The sequence below is a fragment of the Vombatus ursinus genome, unplaced genomic scaffold (genome assembly GCF_900497805.2).
Source record: "Vombatus ursinus unplaced genomic scaffold, bare-nosed wombat genome assembly UNPS02014171.1, whole genome shotgun sequence".
In the NCBI taxonomy this organism is placed as follows: domain Eukaryota; kingdom Metazoa; phylum Chordata; class Mammalia; order Diprotodontia; family Vombatidae; genus Vombatus; species Vombatus ursinus.
In genome coordinates, this window is record NW_020953949.1 from 1,110,854 (window position 1) to 1,131,606 (window position 20,753).

General features: G+C 36.1%; 1 protein-coding gene across 2 annotated transcripts in view; it reads left to right on the top strand.

Moving 5' to 3' along the window:
- Nucleotides 1-20,753, top strand: part of SLC44A1 (solute carrier family 44 member 1) — a 201,208-nt gene that overhangs the window by 51,565 nt on the left and 128,890 nt on the right. For both annotated transcript variants that reach the window (XM_027859730.1, XM_027859732.1), the window contains exon 2: nucleotides 5,953-6,042. In XM_027859730.1, the coding sequence (XP_027715531.1) occupies nucleotides 5,953-6,042 (90 nt within the window). The remainder of the gene's footprint in view (nucleotides 1-5,952; nucleotides 6,043-20,753) is intronic.

The window sequence follows — 20,753 nt, forward strand, 5'->3', positions numbered from 1 at the left end:
GCAGGCAGCTGTTGAATTGATTTGTCCAGGATCATGCAGCTAGTGTGTGTCTGAGGCCAGATTTGAACTCCAGGCTTCCTAACTCCAAATTCAGTGCTCTCTCTATCCACTGTACTACCTAACTGCCTCCAAAATGGTTATATTAATGTATAATGGACTATTATACCTGTTTTTCTAAAGCCCTTTGAATACTGACTTTTGTCATTTTTATCAAATTATAGGGTCTCACGTAAAAACCTCAGTGATGTTTTGGTTTGCATTTCTTTTGTGCTACAATACTTTTTAATAGTTAATTTGACTATGAGTACATTACTGGCACTCTTAGACATGTGAGTGGATGGAACAACCATAATGCTGCCTTCTAACTGAGCTAATCCTTCTACTGGAGCTATCGCCCTATAGCCAACATATTTTTTCAAAGCCACTCCCATACTTGACATAAAATCTACTAGGGCTCCAACTTTGCCTTGTCCTTTCTGATGGAATTTTTTCTTTATGCTGCCATGGGAACTACCCAGCTAACAGTGTTCAGCCTGTTCCTGATTCTCCTGCCCCACTCTATACATTGCTTAAGATTTAGGAGGAATTAAGTATCAGTTTAGAGATCTTTTGAAGGAAGAAAATAAGACATATTATTAGTACTCTTTTATCTACATTGTTGGTTAAATGGGTTTTTGTGAGGTAGTCTCAGATTTGTTGTTGTTATTTGGTCATTTGGTTCTGTCCAGCTCTGTCCATGAGGTTTTCTTGGCAAAGATAGTGGAGTGATTTGCTTTTTCCTTCTCCAGTGGATTAAGACAAACAGAAGTTAAATGACTTGTCCAGGGTCACAGAGCTAGTAAGTGTCTGAGGCCAAATTTGAACTTGGGTCTTCCTGACTCCAGGCCCTGCGCTTTATCCACTGAGCCACCTGGCTGCCTCAAAACCTAACCATACTATCATTATTTCTATAGAAAACAGGTTCCTAAAAATCCACTTAGGAACAGAAACATAAAATCTTAGAGCTTAATAAATGCTTGTTAACTGATTGACGATATCTTAAAGAGAAAAACCATCAGGTGAAGGTTTTTCAAGGTTGGAAAGATCTGGGAATGCTTTGATACAGCAGGAAAGGACCTAGTAAGTAAGAAAAGGTTAAAAATTTGTGAGAAATTAAGGATCACTTAGAACACTTTGCAGATGATGGCAGAGAGCCCCAAAGAGATTAAGTGACTTGCTCCTGAATCCCTCCCAATTTGCTCTCTCACTAGCCCTAACCCCAACTAGAAAGGAGCTCTCTCCTTTATCTAATATCTCATAGGTGCCTTTTTGGTATCTCTGTGTACTTTTAATTTATTACATTAACTTGGAGTCCTTTTTTATCTCCCTGACTAGACTATAAACTCCTTGATGTCTTGTTCTCCTTTATTAGTCTGATGCGTAGCACTATGCCTTGTTCATGGTAGGTAATTAAAAATTCTTTTTTTTTTTTTTTTTTTTTGCTTAGGCAATCAGGGTTAAGTGACTTGCCCAGGGTCACACAGCTAGTAAGTGTCAAGTATTTGGTCTCAGACCAGATTTGAACTCAGGTCCTCCTGACTCCAGGGCCGGTGCTCTATCTACTGCGCCACCTAGCTGGCCCCCCAAAATTCTTTTTACTGATAAGTTTTATTTCAAAATATCATACAAACTCCCAATTCAATGCCCTCAAATTGTGCAATTACTCAACACAGTAAAGCAACATAAGATTGATTTTACATGTAATCTTATGTTTCTAACTTTCTATTCCTTAAAAGAAAGAAGAGTTGTTTACTTTATAAATCACTACTAGCATTGCCCATTGTTTTTTATCTGAATTTTGTAGTCATTTAAAGTTGTCTTCATTTAGATAGTTCTAGTATCTCTCTAGTATCTAGTATGCTCCTATTTTCCTTCTGTTTTGCTTAGTCTGCTTCACTTCATATAAGCCTTCCCTTATTTCTTTGAATTCTTCATAACTTTCCTTCCTTTTGGCACAGTAATATTCCAACAGGTGATTATTAAATATTAGTTGTTTCAGTTTTGCCAGTCACACAGCTACTTAAGTGGTTGAACTGGGACTTAGTCCCAGTTTTCTTAGTCTCATGTTTTTCATGTGCTTTTCTTGCTTAAAAACTTTCACTATCTCCCCATTGTTTACAGTGACAGCCCCCCCAACTCTTAAACCTATTATTTAATTCGCTTCTCCATTTTTTGTTAATAAAAATGGAACTAATCATTCATAAGCCTGACATTTTTGTTCCAGTGAAGTCTGTCTACTCAATATCCTGATTATGTCTTCGATCAAAGAGCATAGATTTAGAGCTGAGAGGGACCTTGGAAGTCATCTAGTTTAACCCTTTTATTATATAGATGAAGAAACTGAAGCCTAAAGAGGTGAAGTTACTTGCCTACTAAAGTCATACTTATTAAACAATTAAATCAGGACTTGAACTCATATCTTCTGATACAAGCACACTGTTTTTCCTCTACTGTGGTAGGATTCATTCTCTCTTTCTGTTGTTTGAAATTCTATCCATTCATGAAAGCCCAGTTTGAGCTCCACTTCCTCCAAGAGGCCTTTCTTTATGATTCTAAGAAACAGCAATCATAGTTCCTAGAACTCCAAAGCACTCATTGTCCATACCAGTAATATATCATTTAACTGTGTATCACAATTTACAATTACTTGTATGTGTAAATGTCTTTGCATCTAGATTGTAAGCTCTTCATGGGAAGTTCTCAAGCCTTATACTTTTTAATCTCACACAGTACTGTTCTTAATAACTATTTTTCATTCCATCCAACCTGTTTTCCTAGGCCACCAGTCCTGCTCTCTGGCCTTTCTTTCCTCTCTTCAAAATCTTGATCCTTATCCAGTCAACTTTATGTTTCTCAGCCCTTGAATTCCTTGCCCCATTGCCCTGTCCTTAGTCTCACTTTCCAAACACCAGCTATGTGTCTTCTTCACTCCTGCTTAAGTGTTACTGAATACTGTTGGAGAAGGTCACAAAACCATACTGACTGTGGCACTCACTGCTATATTCCAATCTTTTTACTTTTTCTTGATTGATTCTATTGTATTATGCATAGCTTTTCCTCAAGATTCTTATGCCATCTACTCCTTTCCCCATCCTTTGCATCAGTTGCTATTACCTCATACTTCACTGGAAAATTTGCAGCCATCCTTCAGTTGCTCACTCACCTAAGTCCATACTTCAAATCATTTTGACATCATTCCCTATCTTCTGTAGGGTCATAAGGTAGGCCTTCTCTTTGCCAACACCAATTCTTCTAGCTGTGCCCTTGATTCCATTCCCTCCCATATCATCCACTAGCTTGCCCCTTTGACCAATCCCCTTTTCTAACTAATTTTAAACATCTTCTTATTTAATTTGCTGGATCTTTTTCTTTCCGTATTCAGACATTCCCAGATCTTTCCAACCTTGAAAAACCTTCATGTGATGGTTTTTCTGTGTAAGCTATTGTCAGACAACAAGCATTTATGAAGTGCTTACTATGTTGCAGCCATGTACTAAGCACTGGTAATACAAAGAAATGGAAAAAACACAGTCCCTGCTTTCCAGTAGCTCACTTTTTAACTGGGGAGACAACATGCAAATATCTATGTACATACAAGATACCTTAGTATAAATGGAAAGTAATCTCAGAGGGATGGGACTAGTATCAGGATAGGATGAGAGAATTAGGAAAAATCGTCTAAGTTTTAAAGGAAAAGGAATTCCAGGAGGCAGAGGTGATGAAGTATATAGCATTCCAGGCAAGATTGACAACCATTTCAAAGGCATGGAGATGGTAAATGGAACATCATGAGGATGAACAAGCAGGCCTATATGGCTTGACTAGAAAGTGCTCTGGGGGAATTATGTGTAAGAAGATGAGAAAAGTAAGAAGAGAACAGATTATAAAGAACTTTACCAGATAAGGGGATTTCTATTTGAGGTAACAGTGAGTCACTAGAGTTTATTGAATAGGATTAGACTTGCACTTTAGGAAAACCGTTTTGACAACTGTGTGGAGGATGGATTGGAGTGGGGACCTGAGTCAGGGAAACCAATTAAGAGGCTGTTGCAGTGGTACAAGAGAGATAATGAGAACCAAACCTAAAGTGGAGACTATGTGAGTGGAGAAGATGGGTGATGTAAGTGAGAAATGTGGAGAAATACCAGGAATTGGCAACTGAATGGATGTATGGAGTGAGGGAGAGTTAGGAGTCAAGGATGATGCTAAAGTTACAAACTAGAGTGACTGTAAGGATGCAGGTGCATGAACCCATAACAGATGAGTTCAGAAGAAGGGTGGATTTGGTGGGGAAAATGACATCTTGAGTTTGAGATACCTGTGAACTTGCCAGTTTGAAATGTCTCATTGGAAGTAGGTGATGCGTAACTGCTGGAGCTTAGAAGAGAGATTAGGGCTGACTCTCTTAGATATGGAAATCATACACATAGAGGTGATGAATGAAACCAGGGGAACTGGGGAGGTCACCAAGTGAGAGGGCTGAAATAGAGCTTGGGAGGTATAACCACAGTGTATATCATGAATGAAAAGGAGTAGTCAGACAGGTAGGCGGACAGCCAGGAAAGAGTATGACAGAGCCAGAGAGGAGAGGTTATCTAGGAAGAAGTTAGTCAATGATGTTAAATGGTCTAGTGCTGAGAAGTCTAGCAGGATGAAGACTGAGACTTTTCTCAGTCCCTTAGATTTATGGATGAAAAGAAATTGATGATAATTTTGGCAGGAGCAGTTTCAGCTGAGTGAAGAGGGTTGAGGCTGGATAGAGTGCTGGGCCTATAGTCAGAAATACCTGAGTTCAGATATAGCCTTAGATACTTATTAGCCGTGTGACCTTGGCAAACCACTTAAAAATCTCTGTCTGCCTCAGTTTCCTCAACTGAAGAATGATAATAATAACAGCACCTACCTCCCAGGGTGGTTGTGAGGATTAAATGAAAGTGTTTATAAAGTGCTTAGCACAATGCCAGGCACATAGTAGACACTTAATAAATGCTTATTTACTTCCTACCTTCCTACTGATCCATATTCCATACACTGACAAATTGTTCATCCTAAAGCACAAGTCTTACCTTGTCATAGCCCTGCTTAAGAAGTTTCAGTGACTCCCTATTGTCTTTAAGAAGAAGGATAGACTCCTGGCATTTAAAACCTTTCACAGTCTGGCTGTAGCTCATTTTTCCAGTCTGATTATACATTTCTTTCCTTTATCTGCACTTTGGCCAAACTGGCATACTTGCTGTTCCTCCTATGACATTCCAAGTTCTAGAAAAGAGTATAGTAGAAAAAAAAAAACACTGTCTTTGGACTCAGAGGACCTAGGTTCAAATCCCACTTCTATTCCTACTTGTGTGCCCTTGGGAAAGTCATTTAACTTCTCTGGGCTTCAGTTTCCTCATCTGTAAAATTAGCATGTTTGATATAATTCTGTTATCTTGTCTCAAAGACTTCGTACAACATGGCACCAGTGCCTGGAATGTTCTCCTTCCTCACCTCCCCCTCTTGCAACCGTTAGTTCTTTTCAAGGTTTAGCTCAAGTGTCACCTCCTTTAAAAAAGCCTTTTCCTGATTGCTTAGTTGTAGTCTTCCCTCCCCTTCTGCTGCCTATATTTTTCTCTTTAAATTTGTTCATTTTGTGAGTATCATGGATGTATTTCTCTCTAAATATGTGGTATCCCTCAAAAGAAATTAAGCTCCATGATGACTGAAACTCTGATCTCACTTTTGTATTTGTATCTTCAGCACTTGGCACAGGGTTTGGCACATGTGAACACTTAATAAAGGTTTATTTAATAATGGATTTATTTATTAGATTTCTGAAGGCAGAATAGGAAAGTTGGTCTGGTTTTTGTGGGTTTATACATTTCTAGTTTTAACTAACTTATCTCTATTCTCTGTTATTTTGTGTTTTCAATTTAGAGCTCCAAACGAGAGTGGAAACCTCTGGAGGATCGAAGCTGTACAGATTTACCATGGCTTCTGCTCTTCATCCTCTTCTGCCTTGGGATGGTAAGGAGACTTTCCTAGGTCAAGATATAAAACATTTATAATTCACGGTGCAGAGGAATCTTGGGAAATCTGTTTTACATTTGCCTTTTTTCCCCTATTGCTTATTTCTTGAAGGGTTATATTTCTTATATGCCTGATTTAGTCAGTCAGTCTGTGTAATAGTATGTTTATTCTCTTCTACAGGAAAACTGATACAGAAGTTAAGAAGAAACTTATACTTTGAAGCCTCATTTAATTTTTAACCTCTAAGTTGCTAATGCCATATTCTTTTCTGGATAATGCTAGTGGTAGAACCTTGGGATTATTTTGATTATCACATTTTTGCAGTATTGATTTTGGTTTCTAAATGAGATGATTCAGAGCAATACAAGTACAAAATCCTGTGTTTTCTTGGTTGCTTGCAGTTTCTATAATATCAAGCTTTACAAGTGATTTTTTTCATAGTAGCTTCCATTGGTTTGAAATGTGCCATATGGAAGGTGCTGTCTACAAATGATTTGTTTTTATTTATAAAATTGCCTTTTTGAACAATGTGGCCAGGTTCCAGTTACATAATATCCAGATCTTGAAGATTCTATTTAATTCTTTATGTTTCACTACCTTAAATAACTTAAACTATCACAAAAACTAATTGAAAGATAAGTTATACTCTTAAAGCCATTGTTCTATGTTCAATCCCTTCTCTTTGAGTAGTAGAATTATTTGTATCATGGGATTAATGTAAAATTTCCCCCTGTAATTTTTTTTCCTTTTGTTTTAAAATCTAAAGTTGATCCAGTTGAGAATGAAATAAAATATAAAGTGCATTTCCAAACTTAAAGCACTATATAAATGCTACCTATTATATTTTTTACTTTTAAACATATTCAGAAAAATTGCTGTATTTTTATTATCATAAGATTCTTTAGAAATGATTTTTAATCTGTTTTCTGTTTGCATGTGAGCTTGGGGAACTCAGCCTTTCTGGCTAAATGTCTTTATATGTAAAATGATGATACGAGACTATATAATGTTCTGTAGGTCCATTTCAGTTGTAAATTTTTGAGTTAGAGTCCAATTTTAAATGATTTCATATATAATCAGATTAGAAAATTATACTGTTTGTTGAAGTATTTAGTATGAATAAGTTTGATTTTTTTTTAACCACCTGCATTTACCATTTTAAAATTTATTATTTTTGCTGGGAAGTATGTAAAAGGAAAATTTGCTAAGTGTGGGAGTTATTTTTCTTAGTATGACTTTTTCATATGGTTTAAATTCACTCTTGTAATAAAAACTTGTAAATTTAAAATTTCAAAAGCACTAACAAACTATGAAACTCTAAATTTTTTTCAGGTTTGCCTTTTAGAAAGACTCAGGAAAGTTGGGCTTGTCTAATTCTTAATTTCTGCATTCTTCCACTTTTTTATTCATTCAGTCATTTAAATAAGCCATTCAGGCTTTGGTGAAGGCCTTTTTATAACCCTCTATGAGAATCTATATGTTCAAGTGTCAGTTATCTGGAGGTACTGACAGTCATCCCTTTGCATCTTGGGAATAGATAGTATCAGGAGATAGTGTTTAATAGAATCTTACAGTAGGTGGGAATGCTTTAAAAATCTTATAGTTTAAAACTCCTTTCAATTACATACGTGTTAGGATGGTCATATAGTCTCTGCTTAAACACTTCTGATGATGATGAGTCCATTAATTCAAGAAAAAGCCTGGTGCCTTGTTTGACAACTCTTCTCAGAAAGTTCTTCCTTGTAGTAAGTCTACTGCCTACACCCCGCCACCAAACTTGGACAGATTGGTTTAGTTTGTGTCCTTTAGGATAACAGAATAGATTTCCTCTTTTACTTGAACTATAGGCTGTATTCAATTATTTGAAAACAGCCATCAAATCCCTACCAAAGTCTTCTCTTCTCCAGGCTAAATGTCCCTATTTTCTTCAAGATAATTTAATATTTTATATTATTTAATTTTATATTATTTTATTTGTTTAATTTTATATTATTTAATTAAACTCTTACAAGTTTTAAAAATTGTTTTATGTTTTACATATACAGTATTTTATCTATGTGATGGGTTATACATACTCTTTATGGGCTAGCTACCACTTAAAACATTGTATCTATGAAAACTATGTTCTGCATTCCAAATAACTGACTTACAAAAAATCTGTGAAACAAAATACCTTTATTTTGAGGCCTGCCTCAAAATGGTGGGGGGAATGAGTTACAATGGAAAAGAACTTGGGATTTGGCATGAAAAGGCCTTGGTTCAAATTCTGGCTCTGCTAGTCATTAGCTCTGTGATCTTGAGTCAATCAAGTTTACCTCCCTGGGCCTCAGTTTCTGAGTGTGAATGTTAGGGAGTTGAACTAGATAATCTTAAAATTCCTTTCCAGCTTTAAATAGTTGTGATTGTATTTGGTGAAGTGAATGTATGAATTTGCTCTGGTCTTTATAATAAAAAGTAATGGAACCTGTAAGAGTAGGGTTTTCTTTTTTTTGATTTTAAGAGATGGGAGGAAAATGGTAGTTCAGTTTCACCCTATGCCTAAGAGCACTTTTAAAATGTTGACATATCTGTTTTCCTGGCTCTTAGACCTTACAAATTCTAACAGGTTGTCAATTCTGACAGAGCGTGTATAACACATGCACAGAGGGCAGAGGTAGTTCTATAGCAGAATTAGACTATGAACTTTTTTCCCCTGATTGAAATTCTGGCATAAATAGCCCTTGATCTCTCAGAATTATGTATATGAAACATGTATTAACCATGATTTTGAATCTTTGTGTGAAAATAGTTCTGTAAAATGCATTCATAGATGTTAATGGGCTGATTTAGGGGATGACTAGTTTTGTGTGCTGAAATATTTTAATGTAATGGTGATGAATATAATTTGGTTGGCAATTAAGACCTACTATGTGCACTTTTAAATGCAAGAATAATTGCTTGGTTTATTTCCAGGTGATTTTTAAAGGAATTCTTTTAATGGCATTCAGGGATTATCAAATTATATAGCATAGAAATAGGCAGAGACCTAGAAAGGTATGCTACCCATCACAGTTCCCTGGAGTGTATTCTATATTGCTTTGGTAGTCAATCCAGTTTTAAATGACTAAATCTTCAAAGTCCATAGTTTTTTCTCCTGAGGCTTTCTTTCTCTTATATACCACTTTGTTGTATTCTTATATTCAAGCTTATATTCTTATATTCAAGTATTCAGGGAATACATTGTAGAAAGTTGCCTCTCTGGCTTTTGTACCCAATCTTTCAAATATCAGTAAGTTGTTATCTACTTTTGACCAACTTCTCAATCCTACAAAATCTTTTGATTTGCCCATTCTCATTTCTTCATAGATTTTTGTAGTTCTTTTTCTACCCAATGTCACAGTTTTTTTTAACTTAAGATCTTTTAAAAATGATATTAACACTTCTTATTGGAGAAATTATATCCCATTTATCATTTGATGCCTCTTTATATTCAGCCTAAAGGTAAGTAGATTTTTTTGGCAACTTTTTTGATTTACTGCATACTCTTATGCCCTTTTAATTAAAAATGATTAGCATAATTAACATTGCTACTTTCCAAGTCATTTTCATCAGCATCTCTATTTGGTGAGGAATTTCTCTTCGGTGTATTAATGTTTGTCTTTTGTAGGATGACGTTTCACAGTTTTCAAACTTATAATAACTCCTTAATATAACTGAAATATATATACTTTTTTCTTCCAATGGTGGGAAAGTTTTCAGTATCTGTCAAACAGGTGATCTTATAAATATATATATATATATGAAATGTATAGTTTTTAAAAATAAATTTTGTTGCTATCTTTTATTTTTACATCACTTAACATTTCTGAGTGTATTCTTTCCTCCTTTCTCTTCCATTATCTATAACAAAGAATAAAAGAGGGGATGACGATGAGTGGGGAATTAAAAAAAAATTAATCCGTAGGATGAAAAGTCTGGTTTTATACAATATTGTATACTTATAGTTTTCCACTTTTGCAATTAAAGACTTTGATTCCTATCAAAGAATTTATCACTAATTGTTCTTTAGGTCCAAGCTTAGTCATAATTATACAGCATTCACTTTCATCATGTTGTTCTAGTTCCATTGTTGTTGTCATTTGTATATTGTTTCTCTGATTTTGCTTGTTTCACTCTGTATCAGTTCATGTAAGTCTTCTCTGCTTCCCTGTATATATCAGATTCATAATTTTTTAATTAAAAATAAATTTTATTGTTATCTTTTGCTTTCACATCACTTAAATTTCCTCCTGTATCCCTTTCCCTCTTCTCCGCCATCATTTCTTAAAACAGTAATAATATTCAATTACATTCATGTAGTACAACTTGCTTAACTATTTCACAATTAGTGGGTATTAATGTTGTTTCTGGGTATTTGCCTCTACCAAATAAAATGCTTATAAACTTTTTTGCTTATAAACCATAGTTTTAAACTATTTTGGTGTATGTAGAACTTTTGCTTTTATAATCAACTTCCTTGGGAGATATCCCTGTTAGTAGGATCTCTGGCTCAAAGATAAGTGTGCTTTTGAAAGTGGGGAGTTCTATCCCTTTTACAACAAAACGGAAAAGCAAACATTTGTTATTTCCTTCACATAATAGCTAGATTCTCAGAGTTAGAAGTTGTGGCATTTCACAATATAAAGCTTTTTTTTTTTTTTGAGGGAGAAGGGAAAGTTAGAAGCACCTCTGATACTTTACTAACTGTGTGACCATAGGCAAGTCACTTTTGATCTTCAATTTCTTCATCTCTAATATGGCAACAATAATACCTGTTATACCTTCTTCACAGGGCACAAATGAGATAAAGTATCAGCAATGTTTGATATAGGTAAGAGGGGCAGATTAGTTAGGAGATTATTATCCAGTAGGAATGAAAAAGATGAGAGTTATACAAGATTGAAGCAGAACTTGGTGATTAGCTAGATATTGGGGAAACAATAAAGGAAATTAAATATGATCCCAGGTCTTTGAGCTCACATGACTAGGATATGATGATAGAGATAGGGAACTAGTTTTAGGGGAAAATTGATGAGTTGGTTATTCATGTATTTTGAGACTAGAAACGCCAGGCAAATTAATGGGTACACTAACCTCATTTTCCCATAATGGAATAAAAAGGAGCAAATTAAATGGAATTTTGTTTATACCGCTTATCAAGGCCAATCATTTAATTAAAACCTTCTGCCTTGATCTAAATGTTAATCTATGAAACTACTGGCTGGGTCTTCAGGTTTACTACTGTATCTGGGAATTCAGACATACATTCATTTAATTTACTGTGAAATTGTCAAGGAAGAAGCTCTAACCTAAACTGGAAATAAAAGTTGTATTTCAGTATGTAACTGAGCACAATTAATCAATTACCTAATTGTTTTCCCCTCTAGTAGTGCCATTTACTACTCATTAAATTAAAATTAGCTTTTTTTTTTTTTTACTTTAACTTCCTTATGTTCCTTTACCTGATTTTAGTTATCGCGTGTTGAGATTAGATTGTCTTCTTTTGTCTGGCCCTTCTAAAGTAGCAATTCTGAAAGTATTTCAATACCTCAGTCATTTTAAGATTTCAGATACTATTATTAACCTTACAAGTAGTCTGTTTTCTATTTAGTGATTTTTTCCTAATAGATATTTATAAAAACTTTCCTTATCCCATCCCTTTTCAGGATCATTTCCCCTGTTAACATGATCTAATTCCCTCAAACCTTTCTTGTCTTCCAGGCATTCTCTCCCCATTCCTGGAACACTCCTTCCTGTGTTCCAACTACTCACTTCCCTGGCTTCCTTAAGTTCCAAAGTAAATCCCACCTTTTATAGGAAGCCTTCCTTAACCCCTCTTAATTCCATTCCTTCCCCATATTAATTGTTTCCTGTTTATCTTATATATAGTTTGTTTTGTATATGTTTGATGGCATATTTATCTCCCCGATTTGATTATAAGCTCCTTGACCTAGCACAGTGCCTGGCACAATGCAGGTGCTTAATAAATATTTATTTTTTGATTCTTTGATTTTTGTCCTTTCCATTTCAAATATAATTTTTTCCTTTTTCTTTTGAATACCTTCAGATGAAACTCCACTGATTTACATCTTATTCTCAGAATTTTAAAAAAGAGATAGCATTTTAAATTATATTTGTTCCAATTCTCTACTCTTAGTGCATATAACTTCAATTAATGCTTAATACAGATAAACTTCTACTTTTCCCTTTTTCATTTCAATATGCTGCCTTTAACATGGGAGGATACCGATAGAGTATTCCAGCTGTCCTTTGGTTATATCTTGTTTTCATCATGTGAACAGCCAGTCTTTTTTTTTATTATGTATTTCTTTGATGACATACTTTAGTTTGCCTCTCCCTATGAATCACAATTATATAACTCCACTAGAAGAGTATTAGTATTAAAAAGATGAGCCTTTGTTAATGTTAAGACCATGGAGTCATTAGAAGAAATTTTCACTTTCCCAAAAGGAAATACAAATCTAAGATATCTTATATCTTATCTTCATATCTTCCAAAAATTTGTAAAATTTTGATTTACATGAGAAGTAACCTTGTTGGATGAAGGAGAAAAATAACCTTGTTGATACGGGAAAACCTCTAAGGTAGCATTTTTCTCTGTGGAATAAAAACTTTAAAAATAATAGTAAGCACAGTGAGATCTTCTTTTCTGTATGTTTTTTTTAGTCAGTGAGGTATTGGTCAAGCTGTGGTTCTACTAGTCAGTCCATAAACATTTATTAAGTACCCACTATGTGTGCTAGGCACTGTGCAAAGCTCTGGTGATAAAAAACAAAGTCTAAAGATAGTCCCTGCTCTCAGGAGCTCACAGTTTAATGGGGGAGATCACAAACAAATATGTACAAACAAACAAGCTGTATACAAGATAAACAGAAAATAATTCATGGAAGGAAGGCACTGAAATTAAGAGGAGTTTGGAAAGGCTTCTTATAGAAGATGAAATTTTAGTTGAGATTTTAAGGAAGCCAGGGAAACCAGTAGGCAGAGATGAGGAGGGAGAACATTCCAGGCATAGGGGACAGACAGAGAAAATGTCCACAGTTGAGATGAAATGTATTGTTCGTGGAGTATCAAGGAGGCCAGTGTTACTGGATTGAAGAGTAGATGGTGAGGAGTAAGGTGTAAGAGGACTGGAAATGTAGAAGGAGGTTAGATTATAAAGGGCTTTTAATGGTGTATGTAAACAGATATTTTGTATTTGATCCTGGAGGTGAGATGGTAACCCATTGGTTTGATTTGCCTCTTAGAAAAATCATTTTGGTGGCTGAATAGAGGTTGGATTGGAGTGGGGAAAGACTTGAAGCAAGCCGACCCATCAGTAGTCTATTGCAGTGGTTTAGGAGTGAGCTGATGAGGGCATGGACCAGAGTGATGGCAGTGTCAGGGAATAGATGGGGGTATATTTGAGAGATGCTGCAAAGGTGAAATTGATAGGCCTTGGCAACAGATTGGACATGGGAATGAGAAATAGCAGAATAGAGGATGACACCCAAGTTCCCTTTATAATAATAGGGAAGGTGGGGGGTGGGAGGGGTTTGAACGAGGAAGGTGTAGAGGGGAAAAGATAATAAGTTCTGTTTTAGTTATGTTGAGTTTAAGATGTCTCTTGAATGTCTGGTTCATGATGTCAGAAAAGCAGTTGCATGTACTAGATTGGAAGTCAACAGAGAGATTGGGGCAGGATAGGTAGATTTGAGAATCATTAGCACAGAGATGGTAATTCTATCCGTGGGAGTTGGAAAATGGAATATTGCTTGTAAAAGCCTACCTATTTCCTTGTAATACTTTCATCAGTGGTACCATTGATACATGTGTAAATAATTATCATAAAAATTTTATATAGCTGGGAAAATAGACCCTTGGAGTCAGCAATTATTTGTGTTTTCTCAGTCATCTTTTTAGTAATGATGTTTGAAAATGTCCTCTTATACCTCTGTGTATGCTGAGTTTCTTAGAAACTCAAAGAAAAGTTCCTCTTGTCTTTGAGCAGGGCAGGCCAGGATGGAGGTCCAGTTTAAGACCATGAGCTCTGCCTTCAGATGACTGTGCCCTTTTCCAGGAGGAGGTAAAATTGGGGAGGAGAAAATGAGCACTGTGCTCCTGTTAGTTGGGGCCCCACAGGACTTGCATTTTTTAAACTGTGTGTCATCTACCACTTGGAACAAAAGGAAGCACCATGGATGCCCAAGAGCAATGAACCAAAGATTAGCCATTTAGATTTGGAAACTCAGCATGAATCCTAGGATTCTACTCCAAAGCTAAGCATTTCAGTGAAAAATATTTAAATCATATAAATGTGATTCCTGTGGAAGGGCCTTTCAGCTGAAAGAGAAGCTTAAGGAACATGAGAAAATTCATACTAGTGAGAAACCGTATCAATGTAATAAATGTGGCAAGGCCTCCTGCAGGTACTCAGACTTTACAGAACATCAGAGAATTCATACTGGTGAGAAATCCTGTGAATATAATATATGTGAGAGGGTCTTTAGATTCAGGCATTTGCTTTAAGCATTGCCTTTAGGCATTCCTTAATCAACATCAGTCTGTTAATACTGGTGAGAAATCTTTTGAATGTAGTGAATGTGGCAAGACTTTCTGATAGAAAAAGACCCCTTAATGAACATCAGAAAATTCATAGTGCAGAGAAACCTTTTCAATGTAATGAATGTGGCAAGGCCTGCTGGTGCTCAAATTTTCATAAATAATCAGAGAATACACACACATGAACAAACACAAAGTTCCTCTTACACTTTTCCTTTCCTCAGCTACCTCAGCTACTGACTAGTCCCTGTGTCATTATATTTCTGTTACCTTTAGAATGTACCTCTGTTCAGCTACTTTTCCCAGCTTCATTTACTTCCGTACCATTTCCACTTCCTTCATAATCGCATTCAGGAATATGTTAGAATCCAAATGTGATGAATCACTGTTCTTGATGGTGGAAAGTTTATCAGAAAAATCTTGCAGATCTTTTCCATCTATTTGTTGTCCTTCTACTTTCATTCTTAACTGCCTTAGTGATAATTTTCTTTTCTTGGATCGTTCCCCAAACTTTCTTTAAATAGTACCCCCCCTTTATTGTTTCTTGATGTTCTGTGAGTCAATACTATTCATAATCTTATATCATCCTTCTCCACAAGATCTTAGGAATGAATCTATATTCTAAATCAGTGTCAACCTTGGTTTCCATATCTGTCTTCTTGGCAAGTAAGTCAAATGTTTGCTTATTAACTAAGATGTTTGTTGGTTTGTTTTTTTCAGGTTCCTTTGATCTCTCCATTATGGCAGTTGATTTAACCAATGTATATTAAATTTCATTGTGGAATTTTTGTAAGCAAGCCTTCTAGTTCATATGACAGCACTGAAAAGTCATAGAAAGGAAAAAAAGTCATAGCGAAGTCCAGCTTTCCTCATGTAAACTACAACAAATATCTAAAACCAAAGACCTCTGATAATGAAAACTGCAGAGAATCAGAAATGTTTCCTCTATGCAGATCAGAATTAAAAAAAAAAAAGATGGTTACAAGCCACTGTGGGCAGGTAAAGGGTTCTCACCAGGAGGCCAGTATAAATATAATATTTATACATAAAATTACGGAAGTTGATGGAGTCAGGAAGAGGGATCATGTCAGGGAAGCTAGTGCAAACTGAGGTAAACTAGCTGAAAGCCAGAGGCACCCAGGGCAAGCTCCCACAAACATACCTGAAACCAGTCACCCAATGCTCTGAACAGGGAGTGTAAAGTCAGTGCAAGGTCTAGTAATCAAATCAAAGGCCTGAACCCAGATTTTGAAACTGTCCTGTCAGAACGGAAGGAGGGAAAGAACCCACCATCATGTGTCCCTATGCAGGGACATGGCCTCATCTCTGCTACTCAGAGCATTTAAAGCCATAACAGGAGGTCAAGCCAACTCGGTACCTGGTTGCTAGCACTAGGAGGGTTTGTTAGAAGGCGTAAGACCAGTGTGGTTTCCAGGATTCCTCTGGGGCGTATCAGGCCCACAGCAGGAGATGGAACCAATTTCTAATCAAGGATTATGCAAAGAGAAGAAGACAGATTTTGGTGGAGGCCAGAGCCTGCAATGGACTCACAGGACAATGAGACAGACTAGGAACTGAAGCATAGAGTAGCACTTAGTACCAGCAAATCCTTCTGGGTTGGCAAAAGAATTGGCAGTGACACCTAGTCTACAAAAGACAATGCAAGCCATCCAAAAGAGCTGGGGAGGACTAGCCTGACCACCAAATCCCAAACCAAGAACCGAGACTGAAAAAAATGAGTAAATAAGAAAATGCCACACATAATGAAGAAATATATAGTATAGTTTGAGAAGACTTAGAGGAATCCCCAAAAGAAGAGAGAAGCTCCCACAGCAAATACAAGCAGATCCTTGGAGGGGCAAAAATAGAGCTTGGCCATAAGGGCCACAGGAGTGACTAGAAGAAATAAAGCGAGGGGAAAAAAAGAAATTAGAAATGAAATAAGAGTTTGGGAGAAAAAAAATGAAAGGAACATGAATAATTTAAGCTAGATTATTGAAAAACTTAAACAAATGGTAGACTGTGAAAAATAAAATGGAACCTAGGGGAAAAATCTTTGTGGTAAGTTTCTTTGCTAAAGATCTCATTTCTAAAATATACAAAGGACTAAGTCAAATTTACAAATATAAAAGCCATTCTCTAGTTGACAAAAGGTCAAAGGGTATGAATAAGCAATTTTCAAAAGAAAAATCAAAGCTATCAATAGCTGAACCCCCCCCCCCCAAAAAAAAAATTGCTCTAAATCACTATTGATTAGATTGGGCCTGCACAACATATGGCCACCACTGTGCACGCTCTCTTGTTTGTCACATGACCTGTGGCAACCAACCATCTTTAATCTGTCTCCAGTTACTTTTACTTGGAAAATGAGCTGCTAAAAACCTATCTGTGGCCCAAAGAAATTTAGCTTATTTTAATTTTGGCCCCTGTCTCCTGCCAAGTTGTGCAGGTCTGGATTAGATAAATGCAAATTAAAGCCACACTTTATACCAATCAGATTATCTAAATTGACAGAAAAAAGGAAAATGACAAATCCTAGAGCTATGAGAAAACATGTACACTAACATGCTATCGGTGGAGCTGTGAACTTGTCCAACTGTTGTGCAAAACAGTTTGGAACTATGCCCAAAAGGCTATTAAACTGTGCATACCCTTTTAACCAACAATACTGCTACTGTGTCTTTAAACCCACATAGTGGCAGCACTAGCAATGGGCACTGGAAGTTGAGACAACAGCAGCAGCAAAATCCCTTTCCAAGAAAGAGTAAAAGGACCCATATTTTGTTTTAAAAAATCCTTATAGACACTGTTTTTATCGTGACGAAGAGTCAGAAACTAAAAATGCCCCTCAATTGGTGAATGGCTGAATAAGTTGTAGCATAAGTTGTAGAATATGATGGAATACTATTTTGCTGTAAGAAATGGTTGAGGGTATGGTTTCAAAAAAACCTGGGAAGACCTATATGAACTGATGCAAAGTGAAGTAAGCAGAACCAGGAGAACAACCAACACAGTAACAGCAACATTGTAAAGAGAAATCAACTTTAAAAAGCTTAGTGATTGGCCCACCATAATTCTAAAGGACTCATGATGAAACATGTTATCTACCTCCAAATAACAGAACTGACGGACTTGGAGTGCAGTTTGAAGTGTACTATTTTCTAATTTTTTTGCCTGTTTTTTGGGGGTGAAGGAGAGAAATGTGGAAATTTGTTTTGCATTACTATACATATTTGTAGTAGGTTTTGTTTTTCTTGCCTTCTCATTGGATGGAGGAGGGAGTAGGAGGAAGGAGAGAATTTGGAACTTAAAAGAATAAAGAAGTCTCTGTGCTCAAAGACAAATAAAATAAAATGTAGCAGCAGAATTCAACAACTCCACGAGAATAAGAAATATAACACTGTAAGAAGATTGGGAGCCAAGATGGCAGAGTAAGGGAAGCACCATAGCTGAGTTCTCCCAGAATTTTCCTCCAAACAACTTTAAAATAATGCCTCAAATTGAATCAACAGAAGGCTAGGATGAGACATTTTTCCAGCACAAGACAACTTAGGAAGTTGGAAGGAGAGGTCTGTGACACTGAGGTAGAAGCTGGTCTGAAGGCCACATAATGGCAGCACTAGCAGTGGGCATTGGAAGTTGAGACAACAGCAGCAGCAAATTCCAGAGCTCTAAAACCAGAGATGGTAAATAGATCAGACAACAAGTCAGAAAGAGATTATAGGGATCCCCTGTGCTAGTACTAGGTGCAAGATCAGGTGCTGTTTGGCAATTCCATTGCCTATAACATTTCCAGGTTGTAGTTCTGTGGGGCAGAGGAGCATTTGCAGTCCAAGGGGAGCAGGGTCCCTGAGAAGCATTTTCAATTATAGCTTCAAAGGATCAGGATCAGGCTACAAGGGATCCTGTGTAAAGACCAGAGTATAGACCAGGAGAGAAGCATAGGTCTGCTCAGATCACACCACCCTGGAAACATGGAAAACTTTTAAATCTCCAGATTTAATTCTGAGAAGAGAAGTCCAAAAAAGGCTGAAGTTTATGAAAGTGCCTTCCAGCTACCAGGAGCAGAGCTCATGTTTAACATAAAGTTCAAAATCAAGAAGTAGCCTGGAAAAATGAGCAAAGAACAATGAAACAATCTGACAATAAAAAGCTACTATAGTGACAGGAAAGATCAAGATATAAACTCAGAAGAAGATAATAATGTCAAAACAGCTACAAACCTCAAAGGGAAAAAAAAAAGTGAATTGGACTCAAGCCCAACACGAATTCCTGGAAAAGCTGAAAAATGATTACCAAATAAGAGTAGTAGAGGAAAAATTGGGAAAAGAAATGAGAGTGTTGCAAGAAAATTTTGAAAAGACAATTAACAGCTTGGTAAGAGAGGCACAAAATATAACACAGAAAGTAACACCTTAAAAAATAGAATTGGCCAAATGGTAAAAGAGCTCAGAAACTTTACTGGTGAAAATAACTCCTTAAAAAGTAGAATTCAGCAAGTAGAAAAATAGAAAACCTTGCTAAAGAAAAGAATTCCTTTAAAATTAGAATTGGGCAAGTAGAAGCTAATGATGCCATGAGATATCAAGCCATAATAAAACAAATCCAAAAGAATGAAAAAAAATAGAAGAAAAAATGAAGTATCTCATTGGAATAATAACTGATCTGGAACATAGATTGAGAAAGATAATTTAGGGATTGTTGGACTACATGAAAGTCATGGTCAAAGAAAGAACCTGGACATCGTATTTCAAGAAATTATAAAGGAAAACTCCAATGTCCTAGAACTGGAGATAAAATAAAAATGGAAAGAATTTACCAAACACCTCCTGAAAGAGATCCCAAAATGAAAACTCCCAGGAATATTATAGCCAAATTCCAGAGCTCCCAGGTCAAAGAGAAAATATTTGAAGCTGACAAAAAAAAAAAAACAATTCAAATATTGTGGAGCCACAGTCAGGATTACACAAGATTTAGCAGCTTGCATGTTAAAGAAGTACAGAGCTTGGAATATGTTATTCTGTAACACAAAAGGAGCTAGTATTACAACCAAGAATAACCTGCCTCACCTAAATGATTTAGACATGAAGGATGATATCTTAAGTAAACGAAGAGAGCGTGGAAAGACTTACCTGTCAAATCTATGAATAAGAGAAGAATTTATGACCAAACAAGAGATCAACAGGTTTATACAAAGTAAAATGGATAATTTTGATTACATGAAATTAAAAAGGGTCTGCACCAACAAAACCAATGCAGTCAAAATTAGAACAAAAGCAGGAAACTGAGAAATTTTTTATAGCAGAATTTTTCTGACAAAGGCCTCATTTCTCAAATGTATGGAGAACTGAGTCAAATTTATAAGAATACAAATCATTCCCCAATTGAGGAATGGTCAAAGGATATGAACAGGCAGTTTTCAGATGAAGAAATCAAAGCTATCTACAGTCATATGAAAAAAATGCTCTAAATCACTGTGGATTAGAGAAATGGCAAATTAAAACAACTCTGAAGTACTACTTCACACTTTGGCTAATATGACAGAAAAGGAAAATGACAAATGTTGGAGGAAATGTGGAAAAATTGCGTCACTAATGCATTGTTTGTGGAGTTGTGAGCTGATCCAACCATTCTGTAGAGCAATTTGAAACTTTGCCCAATGGCTATAAAACCATGCATACTCCCAGCAATACCATTATTAGGTCTGTATTGCAAAGAGAACAAAGAAAAGGAAAATGGACCCATATATACAAAAATATTTATAGCAGCTCTTTTTGTGGTGGAAAAAAATACGAAATTGAGAGGATGCCCATCAATCGGAGACTGTCTGAACACTGTTGTGGTATATGATTGTGATGAAATACTGTTGTGCTGTAAGAAATAATGAGGGGAATGGTTTCAGAAAAACCTGGGAAGACATATAAACTGATGAAAATTGAAGTGAGTGGAAACAGGAGAACATTGCACAACACTAACAGTAATATTATCATAAGGATGGTCGGCTGTGAAAGACTTTGCTACTGTGATCAACAAAATGATCCAAGACAATTCCAAAGAACCCATAATAAAAAATACTGTCCACCTCCAACAAGAGAACTGAGGAACTTTGAGTGTAGATTGAAGCATTT